The sequence below is a fragment of the Panulirus ornatus genome, chromosome 59 (genome assembly GCF_036320965.1).
Source record: "Panulirus ornatus isolate Po-2019 chromosome 59, ASM3632096v1, whole genome shotgun sequence".
Taxonomy (NCBI): domain Eukaryota; kingdom Metazoa; phylum Arthropoda; class Malacostraca; order Decapoda; family Palinuridae; genus Panulirus; species Panulirus ornatus.
In genome coordinates this window covers 2993736-3018593 of record NC_092282.1, presented here as the reverse complement: position 1 = coordinate 3018593, position 24858 = coordinate 2993736, and the positions used below count along the sequence as shown (strand labels likewise).

At 39.7% G+C, this 24858-nt stretch overlaps 1 protein-coding gene across 1 annotated transcript in view; it reads right to left on the bottom strand.

The window, feature by feature from the left end:
• The window catches only part of LOC139767122 (E3 SUMO-protein ligase RanBP2-like), a 148079-nt gene that overhangs the window by 8826 nt on the left and 114395 nt on the right, over nucleotides 1-24858 (bottom strand). The window contains exons 36-45 of the mRNA XM_071696131.1: nucleotides 24062-24293; nucleotides 23667-23915; nucleotides 21098-21184; nucleotides 16420-16571; nucleotides 14468-15086; nucleotides 10703-10854; nucleotides 9591-9755; nucleotides 8357-8503; nucleotides 3513-3878; nucleotides 766-1017 (exon numbers count right to left, since the gene is read on the bottom strand). Coding sequence (XP_071552232.1) covers nucleotides 766-1017; nucleotides 3513-3878; nucleotides 8357-8503; nucleotides 9591-9755; nucleotides 10703-10854; nucleotides 14468-15086; nucleotides 16420-16571; nucleotides 21098-21184; nucleotides 23667-23915; nucleotides 24062-24293 — 2421 coding nt within the window. The remainder of the gene's footprint in view (nucleotides 1-765; nucleotides 1018-3512; nucleotides 3879-8356; nucleotides 8504-9590; nucleotides 9756-10702; nucleotides 10855-14467; nucleotides 15087-16419; nucleotides 16572-21097; nucleotides 21185-23666; nucleotides 23916-24061; nucleotides 24294-24858) is intronic.

The window sequence follows — 24858 nt, the reverse complement described above, 5'->3', positions numbered from 1 at the left end:
TTCTTTCTTCTGTTTCCCTGCGCTACCTCGCAAATGCCGGAGACAGCGACAAAGCAAAATAAATAAATAAAAATATTTTATTTTGCTTTGTCGCTGTCTCCCGCGTTAGCAAGGTAGCGCAAGGAAACAGATAAAAGAATGGCCCAACCCACCCACATACACATGTATATACATACACGTCCACACACGCAAATATACATACCTATACATCTCAATGTATACATATATATACACACACAGACATATACACATGTACATAATTCATACTGTCTGCCTTTATTCATTCCCATCGCCACCTCACCACAAATGAAACACCTTATATATGTACATAAATGAGTGAAAGTGTGAATGAAGACAAAAACAAAATACAAATTTATGACATAAACAATAAAGTGAGCACTTTTGTATATGATGTGGCATGAACAGGTATAAGTCAGAGACCTATCTGCACCTGTCACCCTAAAACTTAATGTGTGATGGCTTTTCAGTCTCACAAGTAGACCCTTACTATACTATCACATTCATTCTAGTGTGGTAACGGTACTGCTGACTAGCAATACTGAAAGATAAATTTCCTTCTTTCAAAAACTGATGTGTAGGGGATAACCTCAGGATTTAAGCCATCTACAGCACATGGGTTGAAGCAAATTCCTGTATGAAATAAATTTTGAAAAATAATATACAGAATGAACTTCAAGATACCTTGCATGAAGAAAAAAGAAGACTATGAAACAAATATACATTTTTACCCAATTGCTAACTTACCTCAACGAAAGCTGAAGAAAATTCTTCCAGTGCTTGGGATGATGAAAAATTAGCTTTAAATGTAGAGGTAACAGATGGCTCTGGTTTTAGGTTTAACACAGTCCAAGTGGCTGCATTACCATCTTTATGCATTGTTGTCTGTATGGCAATGATATGTTCCGCTAAAATCTCACCACTGTCTGAAGTCATGGTAATACGTGCCCCATAGATATCACCATCATACTTGATGCGCAAGTCTCCCATACCTAGTGTCTGCAGACAGGAAACACTAAGAATCAATCAAATCATTAACCCACACTTTCAAAAAAGTTAAATGTACTTTCCTATCACACATATCATAAACAATATATGCACACATGAATTTTTACCAAGAGAGCAGGGCACGTGTGCAAAAAGGGAGTACAGCAAGTAGTTCCTAAAGAAGGCTGGTCAACAAAAAAGAAGTGTGATGTCACTATAGTTGATTTATCTTTTCATGGATACGGTGGTGTAAGACGTAAATATGAGCAACTTGGGTGCTGGTGCATATCTGCTGAATATTAGGGGTGGGGGGGCACTGGGCACATCTGAATGCTATGAGTGTGTGAACACATGGGGATACATCTGTTGAACGTTTGGGAGAGAGAGAAAGATAAGTGAATCAGCTGCTGTTTGCTCAGGTGGCAGAATCTAAAAATAAACTTTATAAGTTGGAGAAAGAATCTGTGAGTGTGCTTGGAAGGAGAAACCTGGGAATAAATGTGAACAAAAGTATTATAAAAAGGCACAATAGAAAGGATGAGTCAGGAAGGACTAAGTGTAAGTTTGAATAAGGAAGGCCTTAAGGAGGTAAGGTATCTTAAGTAACCCTAAGTAGATGTGCCTGTGGACAGAACTATGCGCCTGATACGAGTCACAAGGTGGAAAAGGGGAGCCAAGGTCCTGAGGTCTTGGATATGTAATAAAAGGTGTAGAAAGCAAGGTCTGAGTCTGTTAAGAAAAAGGCATAGTAGCCCTAGCAGAGTTGAGTATTGTATGAATGGGGGCCTTGGGCAATGAATGCAAAAGAAAGGAAAGAGTTGGGCTGATAGAAGTAAAACTCCAGAGGACACAAGGTGTGAAGTAGAAAATCTGTGTATGGAATGACCATGTAAGAATGACGTTTGGTTGTAAGTAGGGTATGACAATAAGCACACAAACTGAAATGGTTCAAAAATATGGAAATAATTAGAAAATCTAAATATTTTTAGGGCCCAGAGGATAAACAGTCAAGAGGAACTGTGAAAGAGATACAGGTACTCCTCATTTAACATGCACTCCTGATAAGATTCAGCTTTATGTATGACAAAATTTATAAACAATGAATGAACAAATGCTTTCCAAAAAATCCCATGGGAGAAAGGTGACATTCCTTGCCTCATCCTCAAAACCTATTTTACCATGGTATGGGAACTCCCATCAAGGGAACAGCAACAGTGTTTCCAGACCTGAGAGGCATAATCCACTTTCAGGCCATTTTGTAAATCACTTGTTAAACATGTCCTTATCGATATACTAAAATGTGATTTTGATATTTGCCAGGAGACAGTTCACTTTCACAATCCTCCTAACATACCGGTCTGGAAACAGGTTATGTATAATGTTGACACTTAGATTTTTTCCAAACACTGCTTATACTGCTTATTTCCCACACTGCAGTATTCTGTCAATTTATATCTCTGATGCCTGTTCCATTCTGGAACTCCACTGGCAGACGGCAAGTCTAGCACTCTTTGCAGAGGTTCCCATCTAATGTCCCTACTGATTACTTCTACCTAATGCTCATACCTAATGTTTGTACCTACTACTACTACCTAATGCTCCTATCTACTACTTCAATTTATTGCTCCCACCATATTGCCAAAAGGCAGGGGTACCACATAAGGCTTCCCACAGGAAAATCTAGAGGCTGTATGTTTGTAAAAAGAATGCCAGTAGTTCACATGCAGGTTAGGCATAAAGGAAAGACAGTTACTTGGGTCAAAGGAGTGCAACTTGACAACCAGTGCAATGCTGGCTCACTAAGCAGCTGTCACTAACCCTCCCAATAATCCAGGTGGATAGTTTAGGTAATATACCTTCCTGGTCATTGGCTGCCTACCAGCTACTAACTACAAAGACATCTGGCTTCATATGTTCTGATTTACTCTTCAACATCTGTAGTGTGTAGGTATTTCAGCTACATTCATACTAATTCTATTCATACAGTGGCTTTCTTTGGCTGGGTCCCATCTTCATCACCTGGCATTTAACTGAAACAGGTCTCAACATCCATTTCCCAGACCAACTTTTGAGTTTGTCCAGGTACTCTTGTAAGCTGAGGCAATTGTTTTCATTCACTATTTCTCTCATGACTTTGGTATCATACGCAAATACATTTAGGTATGAGTCTAATTCTTCTGGCAAGTCATTTACATACACCTAAAACAGCAGTGGGCTCAAGGCTGTCTTTGGCACTCAACTTGCATCCTCAGCCCATTTTAAAAATGTGCCTTGTATTCTTTGTCTCCTTCGACACAGGTAATCCTCAATCAAGCGTAAGAGTTTATTCCTTATTCCTGCCTGTAGCTCTAGCTTCTTAATTAACCTCCAGTACAGTACAGTGTCAAAGTATGTGTGCATTCATGTACTATACGACAGTAAAACAATATTTGCAGCTGATAATTCTACATGGTTTAAGCTTACCTTCTCTGAAAAATACCAAATAACTGAATGTTCAAAGTCCTTACCTTCCAGCTTCCATTTTCCTTCTTGAGCAAAGTACACCTCTTGTTAAAAATTTCTACATTATCCTCTCCATCTTCCTCCTCATCATCCTCATCCTCTTCATCTTCCTCCTCCTCGTCCTCCTCCTCCTCCTCCTCCTCATCATCATCATCCTCCTCCTCCTCCTCCTCCTCCTCGTCATAACAATTTTCATCTTCATTATCTGCTTCTCTATCCTCCTGGTCTTCCTTATGTGCAGTATGACTAGGCTGTGAGATGACAACTGTTACAGAGGTGCTTGTTGTCATAGAATTGTTAGCTTCTACATTCCGTAATTTCTCTTGGCACTCTTCAAACTTTCTCTTAAATTCTTTGGCCAAATCAACATTCTGAAAGGGTAATATAATTAGTAGACTAGTCACATATATCTTCTTTTATATTAGATGAAACAGCACAGGCAACTGAGTCCATAATCAAGGCAATTTCATTACCCCATGTGTTAGAGAGGTAGCACCAGGAAACAAACAAACAAACAAACAAACAAAAAAAAAAAAAAAAAAAAAAGCCACATTCACTCATACTCTGCCTCTACCTGTCATGTGTAATGCACCGAAACCATAGCTCCCTATCCACATCCAGACACCAAAGACCTTCCCATGGTTTACCCAATGTTTTACATGCCTGGTTCAGTCCACTGTCAGCACATGACCAAATGCCTCTCTTTTCTCTTTCAGTAAAAACTTTATTTCTTCATCCCACTGCTTACTACCCTTTCTAACCTGACCACCTCCTACCTTTCTCAAGCTACATGCATCTCTTTCACATACCATCACTGCTTCCCTAAATACATTCAATTCCTCACCCATTCCCCTCACTTCATTTGCTCTCACCTTAAGGACATGTGACCAAATGCAGCCTTTCTCTGTCTGTTCCTGGCAGTACCTTGCTAACATGGAAAATGGCAATCAAGTATGGGAAATAAAAGTGAAGGGATGAGTGAGTGAATGATGTGTCTCCATTCTTTAACCTTAACTTACGACTAATGAGAAATCACACTGAGTCTGACAAGGATGCAATGTGATTTATCAATGGTAGAGACTAAAAGCTAAATCTAAGGGTATATATATATATATTTTATTTATCTATTCATTCTGATTTGTTGCTGTCTCCCGCTTTAGCGAGGTAGCGCAAGGAAACAGACGAAAGAATGGCCCAACCCACCCACATACACATGTATATACATACACGTCCACACACGCAAATATACATACCTACACATCTCAACGCATACATATATATACACACACAGAAATATACATATGTACATAATTCATACTGTCTGCCTTTATTCATTCCAATCGCCACCTAGCCACACATGAAATAACAATCCCCTCCCCCCTCATGTGTGCAAGGTAGTGCTAGGAAAAGACAACAAAAGCCCCATTCATTCACACTCAGTCTCTAGCTGTCATGTAATAATGCGCCGAAACCACAGCTCCCTTTCTACATCCAGGCCCCACACAACTTTCCATGGTTTACCCCAGACGCTTCACATACCCTGGTTCAATCCATTGACAGCACGTCGACCCCGGTATACCACATCGTTCCAATTCACTCTATTCCTTGCACGCCTTTCACCCTCCTGCATGTTCAGGCCCCGATCACTCACAATCTTTTCCACTCCATCTTTCCACCTCCAATTTGGTCTCCCACTTCTCGTTCCCTCCACCTCTGACACATATATCCTCTTTGTCAATCTTTCCTCACTCATTCTCTCCATGTGACCAAACCATTACAAAACACCCTCTTCTGCTCTCTCGACCACACTCTTTTTATTACCACACATCTCTCTTACCCTATTATTACTTACTCGATCAAACCACCTCACACCACATATTGTCCTTAAACATCTCATTTCCAGCACATCCACCCTCCTGCTCACAACTCCATCCATAGCCCATGCCTCGCAACCATACAACCATATATACATACATTTTTTTTTCATACTATTCGTCATTTCCTGCGATAGCGAGGTAGCGTTAAGAACAGAGGACTGGGCCTTTGAGGGAATATCCTCACCTGGCCCCTTTCTCTGTTCCTTCTTTTGGGGAAAAAAAAAAAAAAAAAAAAAAAAAAAAAAAAAAAAAGAGAGGTGAGGATTTCCAGCCCCCCGCTCCCTTCCCTTTTAGTTGCCTTCTACGACACGCAGGGAATACGTGGGAAGTACTCTTTCTCCCCTACACCCAGGGATAACATACATATATATTATTATTTTTCATTTTGCTTTGTCACAGTCTCCCGCGTTTGCGAGGTAGCGCAAGGAAACAGACGAAAGAAATGGCCCAACCCACCCCCATACACATGTATATACATACGTCCACACACGCAAATATACATACCTACACAGCTTTCCATGGTTTACCCCAGACGCTTCACATGCCTTGATTCAATCTACTGACAGCACGTCAACCCCGGTATACCACATCGCTCCAATTCACTCTATTCCTTGCCCTCCTTTCACCCTCCTGCATGTTCAGGCCCCGATCACACAAAATCTTTTTCACTCCATCTTTCCACCTCCAATTTGGTCTCCCTCTTCTCCTCGTTCCCTCCACCTCCGACGCATATATCCTCTTGGTCAATCTTTCCTCACTCATTCTCTCCATGTGCCCAAACCATTTCAAAACACCCTCTTCTGCTCTCTCAACCACGCTCTTTTTATTTCCACACATCTCTCTTACCCTTACATTACTTACTCGATCAAACAACCTTACACCACACATTGTCCTCAAACATCTCATTTCCAGCACATCCATCATCCTGCGCACAACTCTATCCATAGCCCACGCCTCGCAACCATACAACATTGTTGGAACCACTATTCCTTCAAACATACCCATTTTTGCTTTCCGAGATAATGTTCTCGACTTCCACACATTCTTCAAGGCTCCCAGAATTTTCGCCCCCTCCCCCACCCTATGATTCACTTCCGTTTCCATGGTTCCATCCGCTGCCAGATCCACTCCCAGATATCTAAAACACTTCACTTCCTCCAGTTTTTCTCCATTCAAACTCACCTCCCAATTGACTTGACCCTCAACCCTACTGTACCTAATAACCTTGCTCTTATTCACATTTACTCTTAACTTTCTTCTTTCACACACTTTACCAAACTCAGTCACCAGCTTCTGCAGTTTCTCACATGAATCAGCCACCAGCGCTGTATCATCAGCGAACAACAACTGACTCACTTCCCAAGCTCTCTCATCCCCAACAGACTTCATACTTGCCCCTCTTTCCAAAACTCTTGCATTCACTTCCCTAACAACGCCATCCATAAACAAATTAAACAACCATGGACACATCACACACCCCTGCCGCAAACCTACATTCACTGAGAACCAATCACTCTCCTCTCTTCCTACACGTACACATGCCTTACATCCTCGATAAAAACTTTTCACTGCTTCTAACAACTTGCCTCCCACACCATATATTCTTAATACCTTCCACAGAGCATCTCTATCAACTCTATCATATGCCTTCTCCAGATCCATAAATGCTACATACAAATCCATTTGCTTTTCTAAGTATTTCTCACATACATTCTTCAAAGCAAACACCTGATCCACACATCTTCTACCACTTCTGAAACCACACTGCTCTTCCCCAATCTGATGCTCTGTACATGCCTTCACCCTCTCAATCAATACCCTCTCATATAATTTACCAGGAATACTCAACAAACTTATACCTCTGTAATTTGAGCACTCACTCTTATCCCCTTTGCCTTCGTACAATGGCACTATGCAAGCATTCCACCAATCCTCAGGCACCTCACCATGATTCATACATACATTAAATAACCTTACCAACCAGTCAATAATACAGTCACCCCCTTTTTCAATAAATTCCACTGCAATACCATCCAAACCTGCTGCCTTGCCAGCTTACATCTTCTGCAAAGCTTTTACTACCTCTTCTCTGTTTACCAAATCATTTTCCCTAACCCTCTCACTTTGCACACCACCTCGACCAAAACACCCTATATCTGCCACTCTATCATCAAACACATTCAACAAACCTTCAAAATACTCACTCCATCTCCTTCTCACATCACCACTACTTGTTATCACCTCCCCATTTGCGCCCTTCACTGAAGTTCCAATTTGCTCCCTTGTCTTACGCACTTTATTTACCTCCTTCCAGAACATTTTTTTATTCTCCCTAAAATTTAATGATACTCTCTCACCCCAACTCTCATTTGCCCTCTTTTTCACCTCTTGCACCTTTCTCTTGACCTCCTGTCTCTTTCTTTTATACATCTCCCACTCAATTGCATTTTTTCCCTGCAAAAATCGTCCAAAATTCAATATTACAGCAAATCTAAAGAATGGAACCTTAATATTCATAGATAATTATTAAAATGCCTAACTCATCTCTCAATGTAAAATACAGATAAATCAAATAAACAATTTTCAATAAAGCCTGATACAAATCAAGAGTGACTTTAACACTTTCAAAATGGGTGAAATACAGGAGTACATACAGGCAGTCATATTAATATGTGAATCAGCTCTATCCTTAAACTACTTCTGAAAACATTAGAATAGTAATTTCACCAAAACAGATAAATACATATCACTAAATAAAGCTAATCATCATGATAATGGGATAATTATTGAGACAAGCAACATTCAAGCCCCAATGAATAACCTAGGACATTAAAATACATTTACAGGATAGTCTGGTAACAAGAAAAATGACAAATTAAAAAGTCCACTATACTATTACCTTAGTTTGCTTTGTGAAATTTTGGACAAACTGGGCCCTCCGTTAACCTTAAATTACGTACTACACAACATACCTTGAATCTAATTGCAAGTCGCTCACTAGTTCCTTGCAAATTATCTGAATAATCAGTAGCATACCAGCACCATGCAGTTTCAGATGTCTGCAGAGGTCGTAACTCGAGATGTGGGGTGAGGTAATGGTTACAGCAAGTTTTGTGGACCTGCAATGTAATAAAATAATATATATATGGTGGCTGATTCGTGTGAGAAACTGCAGAAGCTGGTGACTGAGTTTGGTAAAGTGTGTGAAAGAAGAAAGCTGAGAGTAAATGTGGATAAAAGCAAGGTTATTAGGTACAGTAGGGTTGAGGGTCAAGTCAATTGGGAGGTAAGTTTGAATGGAGAAAAACTGGAGGAAGTGAAGTGTTTTAGATATCTGGGAGTGGATTTGGCAGTGGATGGAACCATGGAAGCAGAAGTGAATCATAGGGTGGGGGAGGGGGCGAAAGTTCTGAGAGCGTTGAAGAATGTGTGGAAGTCAAGAACATTATCTTGGAAAACAAAAATGGGTATGTTTAAAGGAATAGTGGCTCCAACAATGTTATATGGTTGCGAGGCATGGGCTATGGATAGAGTTGTGCGGAGGAGGGTGGATGTGCTGGAAATGAGATGTTTGAGGACAATATGTGGTGTGATGTGGTTTGATCGAGTAAGTAATAACAGGGTAAGAGAGATGTGTGGTAATAAAAAGGGTGTGGTTGAGAGAGCAGAAGAGGGTGTTTCGAAATGGTTTGGTCACATGGAGAAAATGAGTGAGAAAAGATTAACCAAGAGGATATATGTGCCAGAGGTGGAGGGAACGAGGAGAAGTGGGAGACCAAATTGGAGGTGGAAAGATGGAGGGAAAAAGATTTTGAGTGATCGGGGCCTGAACATGCAGGAGGGTGAAAAGCGTGCAAGGAATAGAGTGAATTGGAACGATGTGGTATATACATAATATATAAACATAATTCTTATCTATATATATGAAATGTTTTTTTCATATTCTATAAAAATTCTAGCCAATAAAGTATTTTTTCATGCCAAATAATTTTCAAATATTAAAATTTTTTTCTTTCTTACAAAATATTTGGAATATACAAGGCATTTCATACAATAATATGTTACTCTGGTATTACTATGCAGACCAGACAACCACATATGTAAGATGAGTGTTAAAGTCTGGTCAGTGAGTACTAAATTCATTATGTATCAAACAGATATTTCATATGTCCATTCAACTGAATAAAAGAAAAAACCATTACTTACTAGTTCTCTCCTTTGCAACAATCGATACTTGTTATTTACTCGATCATAAAGTATCTTAAAATCTCCAATTCCTCTCTCTTTCCATTCCTTTGAAGATGTATCATATCGATAAAGTTTACCACGGTTACTAAAGATTACTTCCAGTTCTTCTTCTCCTGTTTTCACCTGTTGTGTAAATAATATCAATTCACACTATTCTGATTCAACTAACAATACAAATTACAGTACATGCATAATTTCAAGGAATTTTCTGATAATTAACTATACAAGAATTCAAACCATGATCCCCTTACAATCTTCCTTTAATCCTATTTTCAGTATAATTTTGCTATGGGACAAGATATACTCATCCCACAAACCCGATCTCTTTACAAGTATAATGTATATAGCTACTAAGTCATTCAAAACCTCAACAATATTTCTACATGCCATATACACATCTATGTGCTGCCACCTTTACACCTCCCACTCTCCTATATATTTTTCCCTTCCCTCTTATATCATCATCAGTTTTTTTCATACTTGATCACTGTTTCCTGCATTGGTGAAGTAGCACCAGGAAAAGATAAAGAAATGTCACATTTGCTCCCAACCATTCTCTAGCTGTCATGTGCAATGCACAGAAACCACAGCTCCCTATCCCTAACCATACCCCATAAACCTTTCCATTAGCTATCTTATATATGAACGTATCAAATCCCCAATCATATATCTATTTATGCCCTCTCTTCTATATATAAAAGAGAAAAGAGTACTGCAATAATCTCCTCCAAAATAATATCTTAAATCTCTGAAATTTTTTTCTTTAATTTTTCTTCCATAACAAAATGTGCTACCTACCAATTCTTTCATCTTTAAATAAATTCCAATTTCATAATCAAATCTTCCCTACTGACTTCAAGCATTCCACTGAATTCTTACCAGTCTTCATCTCCATCCACCATTCAACCCCTACAAATGAAATATTTCTAATAAAGGTGTATAAGGAACAAATGCATGGAACACAATAATCATGAAAAGCACTTAAAAAAAGATATGCTTACTTTAAAGTTAATCAAGAATGAGATTTTGTTCATCTAAACAACAGAGAAATAATCTTATTCTTATCTAACCTCAACAAGATCTGGCAGCGGCACAATGGGTTCAAAGTGTGGATCATGTGTATCTGCATCATCAGCTCCACCTTCCTCTTCACCTAATTTTTTGGGTGATTTGCTAAAAACAGGCTGGCCTCTTGTTGCCCACACAGCAGATGCTGCTTGATCTAAAATGAAGGATAAAGCAGTTAGAGTTTTCAGTAGAAGGAAGAGGATACAGAATTGAACATGGATTGGGATTGTGGAGACTTCTGCCAGTCATTTGTCAATGTGCCAATAGTGTTAGTTTCATTTATTTTTTGGTGTTTAATGATAAACCAATGTAGTAATGCTGTAAAATTATGATGTGGTATGTGAGAAAGTCATAAACGCCCCTGCCAACTGAAAAAAAAAAAGTATTCTGAAATATGAAAATATAAACTTTTCAACCCAAACAGAAACCCAAAAACCATCCACATAATCTGAAGATAAATATTCTATCACCTATTTCCTAATTATCACCTGTACATTTCAATAATGACTCATACTAGTAAATAAATAAATGACATACTCTTCTGAGGTCATTTACACAAATGTCACTCTCTGAATGGTCCAATCTCCGACTTTATTTTTTTATTCAATTAAGCAAACAGGACCATCATGTTTTGACCATACTTTGAATTAATTCCTCTTTTTGTTCCCTTCTATGTGACTTATTTTCTTGACTGCATTTCTCATTTCTCTAAACCTTTCATCAACAAGGACAAAATCTTACTTGACTACTCCAACTCTAACAATGTCTATCATTCTTTCAACAGTTTCACTTAATATAAAATTGCTCCTTCAAGTCATGTCCTTTAACTGAATAGCTTCTCAATCATCTTGAATAGACTCATCAGACCTTTGCTTTTTAATGAATTTACCATTTTCATCTTGTTTTTATGTACCTCCTGAATCCATTCCACCAAAATTAGTTTCTGTTCATACCAAATCACTATTATTTTCAGTTCCTTAATATCCTCTTTCATCTATGGTACCCTTCATAAGTCTTGAACTGATTTCTTATTTTTTTCTTCTCCAGTTATACTTTTTGACAATTTACCATACTAATTACAAATTAGCTTTCACAGGTGGTTACTATTTCATTTCTTCCTTATAGGTCTTGTTATGAATGACTGATCTTGGTGCACTTCTAACTCACATACATGCCTTACTCTCCAGGCAAAAACTTTTCCCTGCATTTTGTAACTCGCCAATCACCCCAAATTTTCAGGGCATCTTCCAAGGGCATCTTCCAAAGGTCTCTGTCAACCATCACTTAAGCTTTCTACATATCCATTAATTATTTATTTATTATTTTATTTTGCTTTGTCGCTGTCTCCCGCATTTGCGAGGTAGCGCAAGGAAACAGATGAAAGAAATGGCCCAACCCACCCCCATACACCTGTATATACATACACGTCCACACACACAAATATACACACCTACACATCTCAATGTACACGTATATATACACATACAGATTTTTTTTTTCTTTTTTTGCCACTGTCTCCCGCGTTTGCGAGGTAGCGCAAGGAAACAGACGAAAGATATGGCCCAACCCACCCCCATACACATGTATATACATACGTTCACACACGCAAATATACATACCTACACAGCTTTCCATGGTTTACCCCAAACACTTCATATGCCCTGATTCAATCCACTGACAGCACGTCAACCCCGGTATACCACATCGATCCAATTCACTCTATTCCTTGCCTGCCTTTCACCCTCCTGCATGTTCAGGCCCCAATCACTCAAAATCTTTTTCACTCCATCTTTCCACCTCCAATTTGGTCTCCCACTTCTCCTCGTTCCCTCCACCTCCGACACATATATCCTCTTGGTCAATCTTTCCTCACTCATTCTCTCCATGTGCCCAAACCATTTCAAAACACCCTCTTCTGCTCTCTCAACCACGCTCTTTTTATTTCCACACATCTCTCTTACCCTTAGGTTACTGACTCGATCAAACCACCTCACACCACACATTGTCCTCAAACATCTCATTTCCAGCACATCCATCCTCCTGCGCACAACTCTATCCATAGCCCACACCTCGCAACCATACAACATTGTTGGAACCACTATGCAAGCATTCCGCCAATCCTCAGGCACCTCACCATGAATCATACATACATTAAATAACCTTACTAACCAGTCAACAATACAGTCACCCCCTTTTTTAACAAATTCCACTGCAATGCCATCCAAACCTGCTGCCTTGCCGGCTTCATCTTCCGCAAAGCTTTTACTACCTCTTCTCTGTTTACCAAATCATTTTCCCTAACCCTCTCACTTTGCACACCACCTTGACCAAAACATCCTATATTAATATTATATACAAATCACTATCACATTGCTCCTTCCCACCCTCTTGATCACCTGAATATTCAACCACTTTTGTTCCTCTTGTCTTTACATAAGGGCACTGTTCATGCACTATACCAATCCACATGCACCTTAGCTTAGGCCATACAAAACATGAAAAACATTTTCTGGTTTATAATACTAAGGTGTCAGCTTAGATCCTCTTCTGCGTATTAGTATTACATAACCTAGAGACTTGAGTGTGAACGAATGTGGCCTTTTTGTCTTTTTCCTAGCGCTATCTCGCTGAGGCAGGGGGTAGCAATGCTGTTTCCTGTGGGGCAGCATAGTGCCAGAAATGGATGAAGGCAAGAAAGTATGAATGTGTATATGTGTAAATATGTATATGTGTTGTTGTTCCATGTGTGGCGGGGTGGCGATGGGAATGAATAAAGGCAGACAGTATGAATTATGTACATGGGTATATATGTATATGTCTGTGTGGGTATATATATGTATACATTGAGATGTATAGGTATGTATATTTGCGTGTGTGGACGTGTATGTACATACATGTGTATGTGGGTGGGCTGGGCCATTCTTTCGTCTGTTTCCTTGTGTTACCTCGCTAACGCAGGAGACAGCGACAAAGCAAAATAGGAAAAAAAAATAATGTATATGTATGTTATCCCTGGGGATAGGGGAGAAAGAATACTTCCTACGTGTTCCCTGCATGTCGTGGAAGGCGACTAAAAGGGAGGGAGCGGGTGGCTGGAAATTCTCCCGTCTTTTTTTTTTAATTTTCCAAAAGAAGGAACAGAGAAGGGGGACAGGTGAGGATATTCCCTCAAAGGCCCAGTCCTCTGTTCTTAACGCTACCTCGCTTGTGGGAAATGGCGAATAGTATGAAAGAAAAGATGTATATGTATGTATATATCCCTGGGGATAGGGGAGAACAAATACTTCCCACATATTCCCTGCGGGTCATGCAAAGCAACTGGGGGTGGGGTGTGTGTGTGTGTGTGTGTGTGTGTGTGTAAATCATTCCCCCCCCCTCTCACTTTTAATTTTCCAAAAGAAGGAACGGAAAAGGGGGCCAACTGAGGATATTTCCTCCAAGGCTCAGTCCTCTGTTCTAAACGCTACCTCGCTAACACGGGAAATACTGAATATGTATGAAAAAAAAATGTATACGTGCATTTATGTATATATGTGTGTATATGAGTGGATGGGTCATTCTTTGTCTGTTTCCTGGCGCTACCTCGCTGACACAGGGAATAGCCATTAAGTATAACATATAATATAAATACTCGTGGATGTCTTGCCGCTTTGCTTTTATCCGTTCCAAAAGCAAAGAAATGTAACAGCATGATAAAACTTACAATGACAAACACTAAAGACAGGAAAAATAAAATCAGATTCACCGGGAAGCAATTTGAAACTTACTTGTCTGACCAAAGTTGGTAGTGGAGGCTTGTGCAGCAAGATCAGCAAAGGACAACTGGGAACTATTATTAACAGAAGAAAACAGATCATCTTCTGAAGCTGTTTTCGTTGTGCTACCTGTGGTGGTATTCTCTGTAGATGTGACAGTGGTAGCACTAAATGAGGTACTGATCAGTCTTGCAGAATCCATAAGTTTAGGACTAAACAGTGCAGTGGAACTAGAGGTACCACCAAATATACTACTACTTCCACTGATAGAATTACTGCCAAACAGATTTGTAGTACTAGTTGGGGTATTATTTCCAAAAGTACTGACTGATGTGCAAGCTATGGTACTATTTCCAAAAATACTGGTAGAAGTACTTGGAGTACCGCCACTGGAAAAATTATGACTACTAGAACTGCTGCCAAAGACACTTGATGTATTTGTCGTGTTCTTTCCAAACAAGTTTGAAGAATTATTGGAACTGCTGCCACCAAACAAACTCGTTGAACTTGATGGGAATTTTCCAATTACATTACTGGAGAAAGATGTTCCACCACTGCTGCCAAATATAGTTGGCTTGAATGTGATACCTGAGCTTGATGATGTTGACTCGGGAACAGTTTCTTGACCTTCCTAGAAAGAGATTGACAGAATAAATAAAGAGGTTTATTTATAAAAGTTTAGATTTATCCAAGTTACAATAGCAAATTGAAGGTAAAAAGAGGATAGGTAGACTGTGGAAGAGATACATGGTACAGAAAAAACTGCTTTGAATTAGGGTAATCTCGTATGTCAAAGACTGTGGAATAAGTAGAGATAAGGGATTAAGAATACTTCCCACGTATTCCCTGCGTGTCGTAGAAGGCGACTAAAAGGGAAGGGAGCGGGGGGCTGGAAATCCTCCCCTCTCGTTTTTTTTTTTTTTTTTTTTTTCCCCCCCCCAAAAGAAGGAACAGAGAAGAGGGCCAGATGAGGATATTCCCTCAAAGGCCCAGTCCTCTGTTCTTAACGCTACCTCGCTATCGCGGGAAATGGCGAATAGTATGAAAAAAAAAAAAAAAAAAAAAAAAAAAAAAAGACAAAATGAAACCATACCAGAGATAATCTCACTTGACATATCAAATTAGTACACCGTAAAAGCATCAAAACCTTATACAAGCATCGTTCAAGTCACTTTAACAAAATAAGCAGTAGTTGATGACATACATGAGAGGTTTCAGAGGAGGTATGCACCTCATCAACTCTTCAGATATGAAAGTAAGTTCATTGTAAGAGAGACACACATAGAGAGGTTACATTTCCTATAACTTAAGGCTTACATAGAACAGAAAAAAATCCAGTCATTCATGATGACACAGAGTAATCAGATTTCTTATTAAACTGTTCATTACACTGGTTTCATTTTTTTCTCCAGTTTGCCATTTCCTTTGTTAATGAGTTAGTCTGTGGGTGTGTGTGTGTATGAGGGGAAGATAATTCCCTTACATACATTCTCTAGATGTCAAGCGTAATGAATCAAAACCATAGCCCCCTAACCACAACTAGGCCCTACATGCCACTCCATAATTTCCCTTGACTGCTTCATATGTGCTTGTTCAGTCAACCACGTCACTCCATTTCACTCTATCCCGTGAATGCCTTTCACCCTCCTATATGTTCATGCCACACACATTCAAAACTTTTTTCTACCTATCCAGTAATATACTTCTCCAGTCGGTGGCTGCCTACCAGCCACTGTCTACCATGCCTTACTCTCTTGATAAAAACCCCTTACTGCTCTCATAGCTTTAGTCAAACACCATAAATTTGAAACCAATTGTCTTTAACCATTTTCACATGCTTCCTCTACCTCTCTTAATCCACTGGCTAAATGACTGTTTCCTGTAAGTATCTCATTAAAAATAAAAGGTTCATTATCTGCATACCTCCCCTTCTCAACAGTTATCTTCCCTCCATTAAACCTTACCTTTTGCATCTTTTCATCATCTTCACAACCACGACATCCTGAGCAAGGAGGGGCGTCCTCATAAAGGTAGAAGTTGTCTGGTAGCTGGTGTTTCCGTGCCCGTTCTATTTGTTCCGGTGTAGCCTTCTTTTCGTACAATATTTCAATAGAATCTACAAAATATATTGAATGGGGTAAGTCAGATGCTACCTTGCTAAACAGTGTGTGTGTGTGTCTTTTACAGAAAACAACAAAGCAGTGATACACAACTTCCACTATTAATACATTTGATATTATTTGCATAATTCAATGCCCTGTATAACAGTGCATGTGATTTAATATAAACTACTTTAATAAATGACAAACACTGACCTATTTTTACATAAATTTAGTGAAAAAATTCCCAGTATAAAATGTACACCGGTGACACATAAATACATTATTATCTTCAGTTCTGGGCCTAATTCTTGCATTTCCCTAAGAAATGAAATCTCAATATGAAATATATGAACTGCTTAACTCACTCACAATTTGTATGCCTTTCAACTCAACAATTTTGTCTGACCTAAACATCCAGTGATTCAGGATAAGACACTATACTATATTTCATTTATCTATCTATAAAACCCCCAGGGCTTGTTTCAGTCAAGGTTCTGGTGTTACCTAGTTCCCTTTTTACAGGGGCTCCAAGGCTAGCTTTACAGACCATAAGTCAGAATAGGCCAGCAAGGGTCAGGCTCACAAGGGTTCGAATCCTGAGTGTGGCAGTCAGGCCACATCCAACCCAAGTATTCATTCTTCCTTCAGAGTTACTCAATAAATGAGCATCTGGCTTAGGCAGCAAACACACATATCAAGTATAAGTAAAATAGCATACATAAATGTTTTCTTTTCTCATACTATTCGCCATTTCCCACATTAGTGAGGTAGCGTCAAGAGCAGAGGACTGAGCCTTTGAGGGAATTGGCCCTCTTCTCTATTCCTTCTTTTGGAAAATGAAAAATGAGAGGGGAGGAGGTAAGAGAGATGTGTGGAAATAAAAAGAGCGTGGTTGAGAGAGCAGAAGAGGGTGTTTTGAAATGGTTTGGGCACATGGAGAGAATGAGTGAGGAAAGATTGGCCAAGAGGATATATGTGTCAGAGGTGGAGGGAACGAGGAGAAGTGGGAGACCAAATTGGAGGTGGAAAGATGGAGTGAAAAAGATTTTGAGCGATCATGGCCTGAACATGCAAGAGGGTGAAAGGCGGGCAAGGAATAGAGTGAATTGGATCGATGTGGTATACCGGGGTTGACGTGCTGTCAGTGGATTGAATCAAGGCATATGAAGCGTCTGGGGTAAACCATGGAAAGCTGTGTGGGGCCTGGATGTGGAAAGGGAGCTGTGGTTTCGGGCATTACTGCATGACAGCTAGAGACTGAGTGTGAATGAATGAGGCCTTTGTTGTCTTTTCCTAGTGCTACCCCGCACACATGAGGGGGGAGGGGGATGGTATTCCATGTGTGGCGAGGTGGCGATGGGAATGAATAAAGGCAGACAGTGTGAATTGTGTACGTGGGTATATATGTATGTGTCTGTGTGTGTATATATATGTGTACATTGAGATGTATAGGTATGTATATTTGCGTGTGTGGACGTGTGTGTATATACATGTGTATGGGGGTGGGTTGGGCCATTTCTTTTGTCTGTTTCCTTGCGCTACCTCGCAAACACGGGAGACAGCGACAAAGCAAAATTAAATAAATAAATAAATATTTGAGAGAGAGAGAGAGAGAGAGAGAGAGAGAGAGAGAGAGAGAGAGAGAGAGAGAGAGAGAGAGAGAGAGAGAGAGAAGAGAAGAGAAGAGAAGAGAAGAGAAGAGAAGAGAAGAGAAGAGAGGAGAGGAGAGGAGAGGAGAGGAGAGGAGAGAGAGTTTTGCACTTACTGGACCCCATCTCTTGAACATTCTCTTCTTTCATAAAGACTTAAATCTATGTATGCCATCTCTATTAATCCTGTTCCCAATAGGAACTCCCTCAAAGGGGTGGCCACAGTTATAGAGTCTCCACAACCAGCAAACCCTAGTGCCACTTCTTACCCTTAAGTGCTTCACCCTTAAAAGGCCACTCATAGAGGGCAATTCTCGTGCAGTGTTTGCAGAGGCTCCTACCTATTGTTCCTGCTGGCTCACTACGCAGCTGTCACGAACCCTACTGATACTCAGGTGGATAGAACTATTGATATACCTCCCTGGTCAGAGGCTGCTTACTAACTACTACCTACTACACTTATATGAACAGAAGTAATAAAAGTGACAATGTTTTTGTTAAGCCATCTTTAAAAGATTCCAACCAAGGAAGGGATATAACATCTATAATTGTCTGGGTATGTATGAAATGTGTGTGAAGAATGTTTGGCTGCTGTACAGATGCTCCCTGACTTATAATGGGGTTTCATTCTGATAAACCCATCGTAAGTTGAAAATACTGCGTCGAAAATACATCTAATAGTGTACATCTAACCTTCTTAGCATCACAGCTTAACCTGGCCTACCTTAAACATTCTCAGAACACTTACACTTCTCATCCACAATCATCATGTGCAGCTCTTCCATAAAAGCTTCAGCACCCTCAGTATTGGCACTTGCTGCCTCACTGCTAACTTTTACATTATGAAAATTATGATGCCTTTTGAAGCACTGGAACCACCCATGACTTGCTGTAAACATTTAAGCATACAAAGGATCATCAGCACACCATTTTAGTGTATCAAAAAGACTTCTTGCCTTAGCCTAGATCGACAATAGGCTAAGCCGTATGAGCTTCTGTATCTGGTCTTCCATCCATGTGACAAATAATTTTTTCATATCATCAGATGCTGGTGACTGAGTTTGGTAAAGTGTGTGAAAGAAGAAAGTTAAGACTGAATGTGAATAAGAGCAAGGTTATTAGGTACAGTAGGGTTGAGGGTTAAGTCAATTGGGAGGTAAGTTTGAATGGAGAAAAACTGGAGGAAGTAAAGTGTTTTAGATATCTGAGAGTGGATCTGGCAGCGGATGGAACCATGGAAGTGGAAGTGAATCATAGGGTGGGGGAGGGGGCAAAAATCCTGGGAGCCTTGAAGAATGTGTGAAAGTCGAGAACATTATCTACGAAAGCAAAAATGGCTATGTTTGAAGGAATAGTGGTTCTAACAATGTTGTATGGTTGCGAGGAGTGGGCTATGAATAGAGTTGTGCGCAGGAGGGTGGATGTGCTGGAAATGAGATGTTTGAGGACAATGTGTGGTGTGAGGTGGTTTGATCAAGTAAGTAATGTAAGGGTAAGAGAGATGTGTGGAAATAAAAAGAGCATGGTTGAGAGAGCAGAAGAGGGTGTTTTGAAATGGTTTGGACACATGGAGAGAATGAGTGAGGAAAGATTGACCAAGAGGATATATGTGTCAGAGGTGGAGGGAACGAGAAGTGAGAGACCAAATTGAAGGTGGAAAGATGGAGTGAAAAAGATTTTGAGTGATCGGGGCCTGAACATGCAGGAGGGTGAAAGGCGGGCAAGGAATAGAGTGAATTGGATCGATGTGGTATACCAGGGTTGACGTGCTGTCAGTGGATTGAATCAGGGCATATGAAGCGTCTGGGGTAAACCATGGAAAGCTGTGTGGGGCCTGGATGTGGAAAGGGAGCTGTGGTTTCGGGCATTATTGCATGACAGCTAGAGACTGAGTGTGAAGGAATGAGGCCTTTATTGTCTTTTCCTAGCGCTACCCCGCACACATGAGGGGGTAGGGGGATGGTATTCCATGTGTGGCGAGGTGGCGATGGGAATGAATAAGGGCAGACAGTGTGAATTGTGTGCATGGGTATATATGTATGTGTCTGTGTGTGTATATATATGTGTACATTGAGATGTATAGGTATGTATATTTGCGTGTGTGGACGTGTGTGTATATACATGTGTATGGGGGTGGGTTGGGCCATTTCTTTCGTCTGTTTCCTTGAGCTACCTCGCAAATGCGGGAGACAGCGACAAAGCAAAATAAATAAATATAAATAACCATCAATTGGCCCAGCTTTTTTCTTTGTGATGACAGAGTATTTAACTGATGCTGAAGATTTCATCTGTTTCCTTGTGCTACCTCGCTAATGCAGGAGACAGCAACAAAGTATAATAAATAAAAAACAATACATGTATTGTATATGAAAGAGAGAGAGAGAGAGATTGGCTGGTTGAAGTATGAAAAAAAAAAAGAGAACCTGGAAGGTGTGGTGTTTCAGATGGCAGCAGATGGAACTATGGAAGCTGATTTTGTCATCTGGTAGGTGATGGTGCTAATGTCCTAGGTGCATTGAAAAGTATATGGACAAGAGGGTCCACTCTTACAGGCTGCAAGTTAGCTGACAAATGACATAAACCCAGTGGCAATTACTGTCTGGCTTACAGCAGGCCCAAAATAAGGAAGCCACTGTGGTCACAAACGAGTGATTAATAAAGGGAGAGTAAAGACTAGTAATTCTTAACTACAAATAATGAGGTTAGGAAAATCATGGGAAGTGCCACACGGTTAAGGAAATATTTTCTAAAAGTTCAGAGACATCTCAGACTCGAGAGCAGTTGTAGAAGTGTATGAGTCTAAGACTGAGCATGAGTTACACACTATAAAATGTTTTCATTACACCAAAGCACATTTAGAGCCAGGCTAACATATTTCTTTTATTCCTTACCAGTGGATTCAGGTTCAGAGGAGAATTTGTCACCAAAACTAAATGAACTTCTTGTGGTTGTAGATGCTGTAGTTCCTCCCCCGAACACTAGAAATAAATATTCTAATGTAACTTCTATGTGCAAAAACTCCAGAATTGTAAAACAACATAAGAATTCCCAATGAATTATGCAATCTAAACAACATACAATATATTACATATATCAAGCACCCCTTTTCCAAAGAGTTACAATGGGCGGGACAGGTCCATTGAAATATCTTGGGTGATAACCACTTTCACACTTTTGCCAAGGCCCTTAACACAAAGCTCAGATCATGAAGAAGTCAGCTAGCTAAGAAGGATGATTAAATAAGAGAGACAGGTGCTCTTAACCTGATGATGACACAGTTCTTGTGACAATCTTTAGTAAGAAAATGCAGCAGCCAGTGTCTTAGTTTGGGAGTGTAAAACAAGGAAGCTGCAAGACAGTGTGAGTAAAAGTATGGTTATGAGCTTTGGCAAGGGGAGAAAGACAGGTTAGTTTGAGATTATAAGTGTACGTGCTAAGAACATCGGAAAAATTGTTTTAAATACCTGGCAATGGAGATGGGAACATATAAATCTAAGGCTGCTTAAGTGAACCATAAGATGGTTGAGGGGAAATGTCCTGAGTGCACTCAATATGTCTGATGGTAAAGTAATCCCAAGAGTGCTGTTATGCAAACGATTTGTGGGTGCTAAAGGCAAAAGAATAAATAAGGGTAGATGTCTTCATCTATTTTCATTGTAAGGTGAAGATTTTTATAAAATTGTGGGGCTCCATTTCTTGAACACTGTATACTATCATAAAGGTTTTAAAGCTCTGTATGCTGCATGCATTAACCATGTATATATTCATTTCATTCCATTCATATAAAAAGATACGTTTTCAAACCTTTCTTAAGTTTTTTATTAAATCTGTGTTATGTCTTCTGGCTGTTTCATCCCTACATGTATGTCTCAATGAAGTGTTCACTGTCTGCATCATCAGTATGTTTTAACAAAGGCAGTGATCACGTCACTCCTTACCCTTTTATCTTCTAAGGTGGGAAAATTCATGCCTCTATCCTTTTCCTGTTTCTCAGCTCTCTTAAGACTGATACTCTCTTTGATAACTTCATCTAGACCTTTCTTGGCTCTATGTGCTTCTTTAGGTGTAGTGATCAAACATGAAAAGCATATTCTTGTTTTAGTCTCATGTGTGATGGGAACAGATTGCTGAATATTTCCTTATCGATGCATTGGATTACAATTCTAAAATTTGCTAGAAGACAGATGGCTTCCTTAAATAATCTCTTTAGGATGGGATCTGGCAACGTGTGGGACGATTTCCTTCAAGATCATAATCAAATCGAACGTTTCTCTTGTTGTTGATCTATCATCATTATTTTGCATTTGTTTGGAATGAACTTCAACCTTGCATCTAACAAACTCTGGAGTCTGTCAAGGTGTCCTTAAATGGTGATGAAATCCTCTATGCTTTTCAATTCCCTCATGAACTTTGCATCATCAGCAAAATATTCAGGTAAAAGACCATAACTTCAAGCAAGGCATCCATATACTAGTGACCTCAACACATTTTAAGCATGCTCCTCTTGACATGCATCCTCTGTTCCCTTCCTCTATGATACTCTATCCACTGAAGGAGTGGCCCCCTTATTCCTGCTTTGTAACCCAGCTTCTTAACCAGCCTCCCAAGTTGTCGTCAAATGCTTTCTGGCAGTCCAAATTCAAACATTCCACCTAACCTTCCCTTCTGTCAAAGACATAGCTCACTAACTCATAGAAATCTATGAGGTTTATTATACATCACTTTCCCTTAAACCATGCTGTCTCTCACTTAGATAATTTCTCCCCAGTAGAAAGTCATCCATATGCTTCCTGATTATTGTTTCCATAAGCTCAAGAGTAATTCCTAGAAACATACCAAAAATGCATAAAAAAAAGATACATGAATGCCCAGCAAGGCAGCTGGAATGACACCATCATGCAACTCAGGGTGATCTTTGAAATACATATATAGTGATTTGACTTGTGAGTGAAGGTAATATCAGATGAACCTACAATAGATAATTGTGTCAGAGGAGTAGCTGGTGGAAAAAAAAAAAAAAAATGCCAGACAAATAAAATGTCATTCATCAATACTGAAAGCGAGTGGTGAGTGAAACATGCTAGCCATGGCAAAATCTCCTTAAAGATACTTGCAAGTAGGTAGATAAATAGGTATACTAACCCCTGACTTTACCCTTAAAACATTCACACAGCATTCTTCTCCCTAACCCTTAAGTTTTGTTTCACTTACAGCCAGAACATCTAAGTTCCTCTCCTTAATCATGCTACCTATCTCTCCCTTAATCTCATCTTGGTTATACCCACATACATTCAAGCACCTGAGCCTTAGCCTTCAAGGAGGATGAGCAATGCTTCATTGGCTCCTCCTTCTGTTCCAACTTTTAAAAACTGCAATACAAGGAGGGGAAGGTTTCCAGCCCTACTGTGCTTTAAAATAACTTCCTAGGAAAATCAGAACTAATGAAAAAAATTAACTTACGTGAGGACTCCCCACTGCCATGACTAGCAGTAGAAACAGTGTTTATGCCTAAATTTGCAGGTGTCTTCAATGAGAAGTTGGATGATACATTGACAGTGAATGTGGGCGAACCAAATAATGATGATCCCCCAAATACTGAGGCTGAAGATGTGGTTGTTCCTCCAAATACAGAGGTTGAAGACGTAGCTGTTCCACCAAATATTGATGAAACAGGTGTTACTGATGCTCCAAATACAGTTCCAGGAGATCCTACAAGAAAGTGAAACATGTTACTGTATGCACGGCGATATCAGGATGGAATTAATTCAAGAGACTCCTTAACTTTGAAAATCACAAATTTCATATGTTTATGTCTCTTTACAGGTACATTTCAAACAACTAACAAACATACTTACCCCCAAAGATCAACTTTCCAGATGTTCCTCCAAAATGTAATCCAATGGTTTTGCTGGGAGTGGTAGAATCAGCTGGTGCTACAACAGCCACAGACACTGACTCTGATGTTGTTGGTGTTGAGGAATTAGATGTTGCAACAGTCACTGGTGATTTGTCTTTTTGGTCATCTTCTAATTCCAGTGGACTTGATGTCATACCAGAAGGTTTTGCATGTATTCCTCCCAGTTTCACCTTTAATTAGAAAAGATGTAGAGGAAAGTTAATCGAAATTTTATCATATATCAAATGGATGAAGGCAAGTATGAATATGTACATTTGTATATATGTCTATGTATGTGTAAGTATATGTATGTATATGAGTACATGATATGAATATATGTATGCACATGTGCGTGTAAGGCGTTTATGATCATATACAAGCATTTCCAGAAGTCCTCTACTAATCCTGAAACCACATTTCCCCCCCCCCCCCCCCCCCCCCCAATCTCATTCTCTATTCATACCTATGAAGTATGAACTCTTACCTCAGTCACCCTCGCCCTTAAATAATAGTGTTATACATACATTCCGCCAATCCTCAGGTACCAGAACATGATCCATACATACACTGAAAATCCTAACTAACTGACAATTGAACAATACAGTCAGCCCACTTTCTGAGAAATCCTACTACAATACCACCCAATCTAACTAACCTCCTTGCCACATTTCATCTTACGCAAGGGTTCCACCGTCTCTGCTCCTCACCAAACCACTTTTTATGACATATTCTGCACACCTCTCAGAACTAAACACC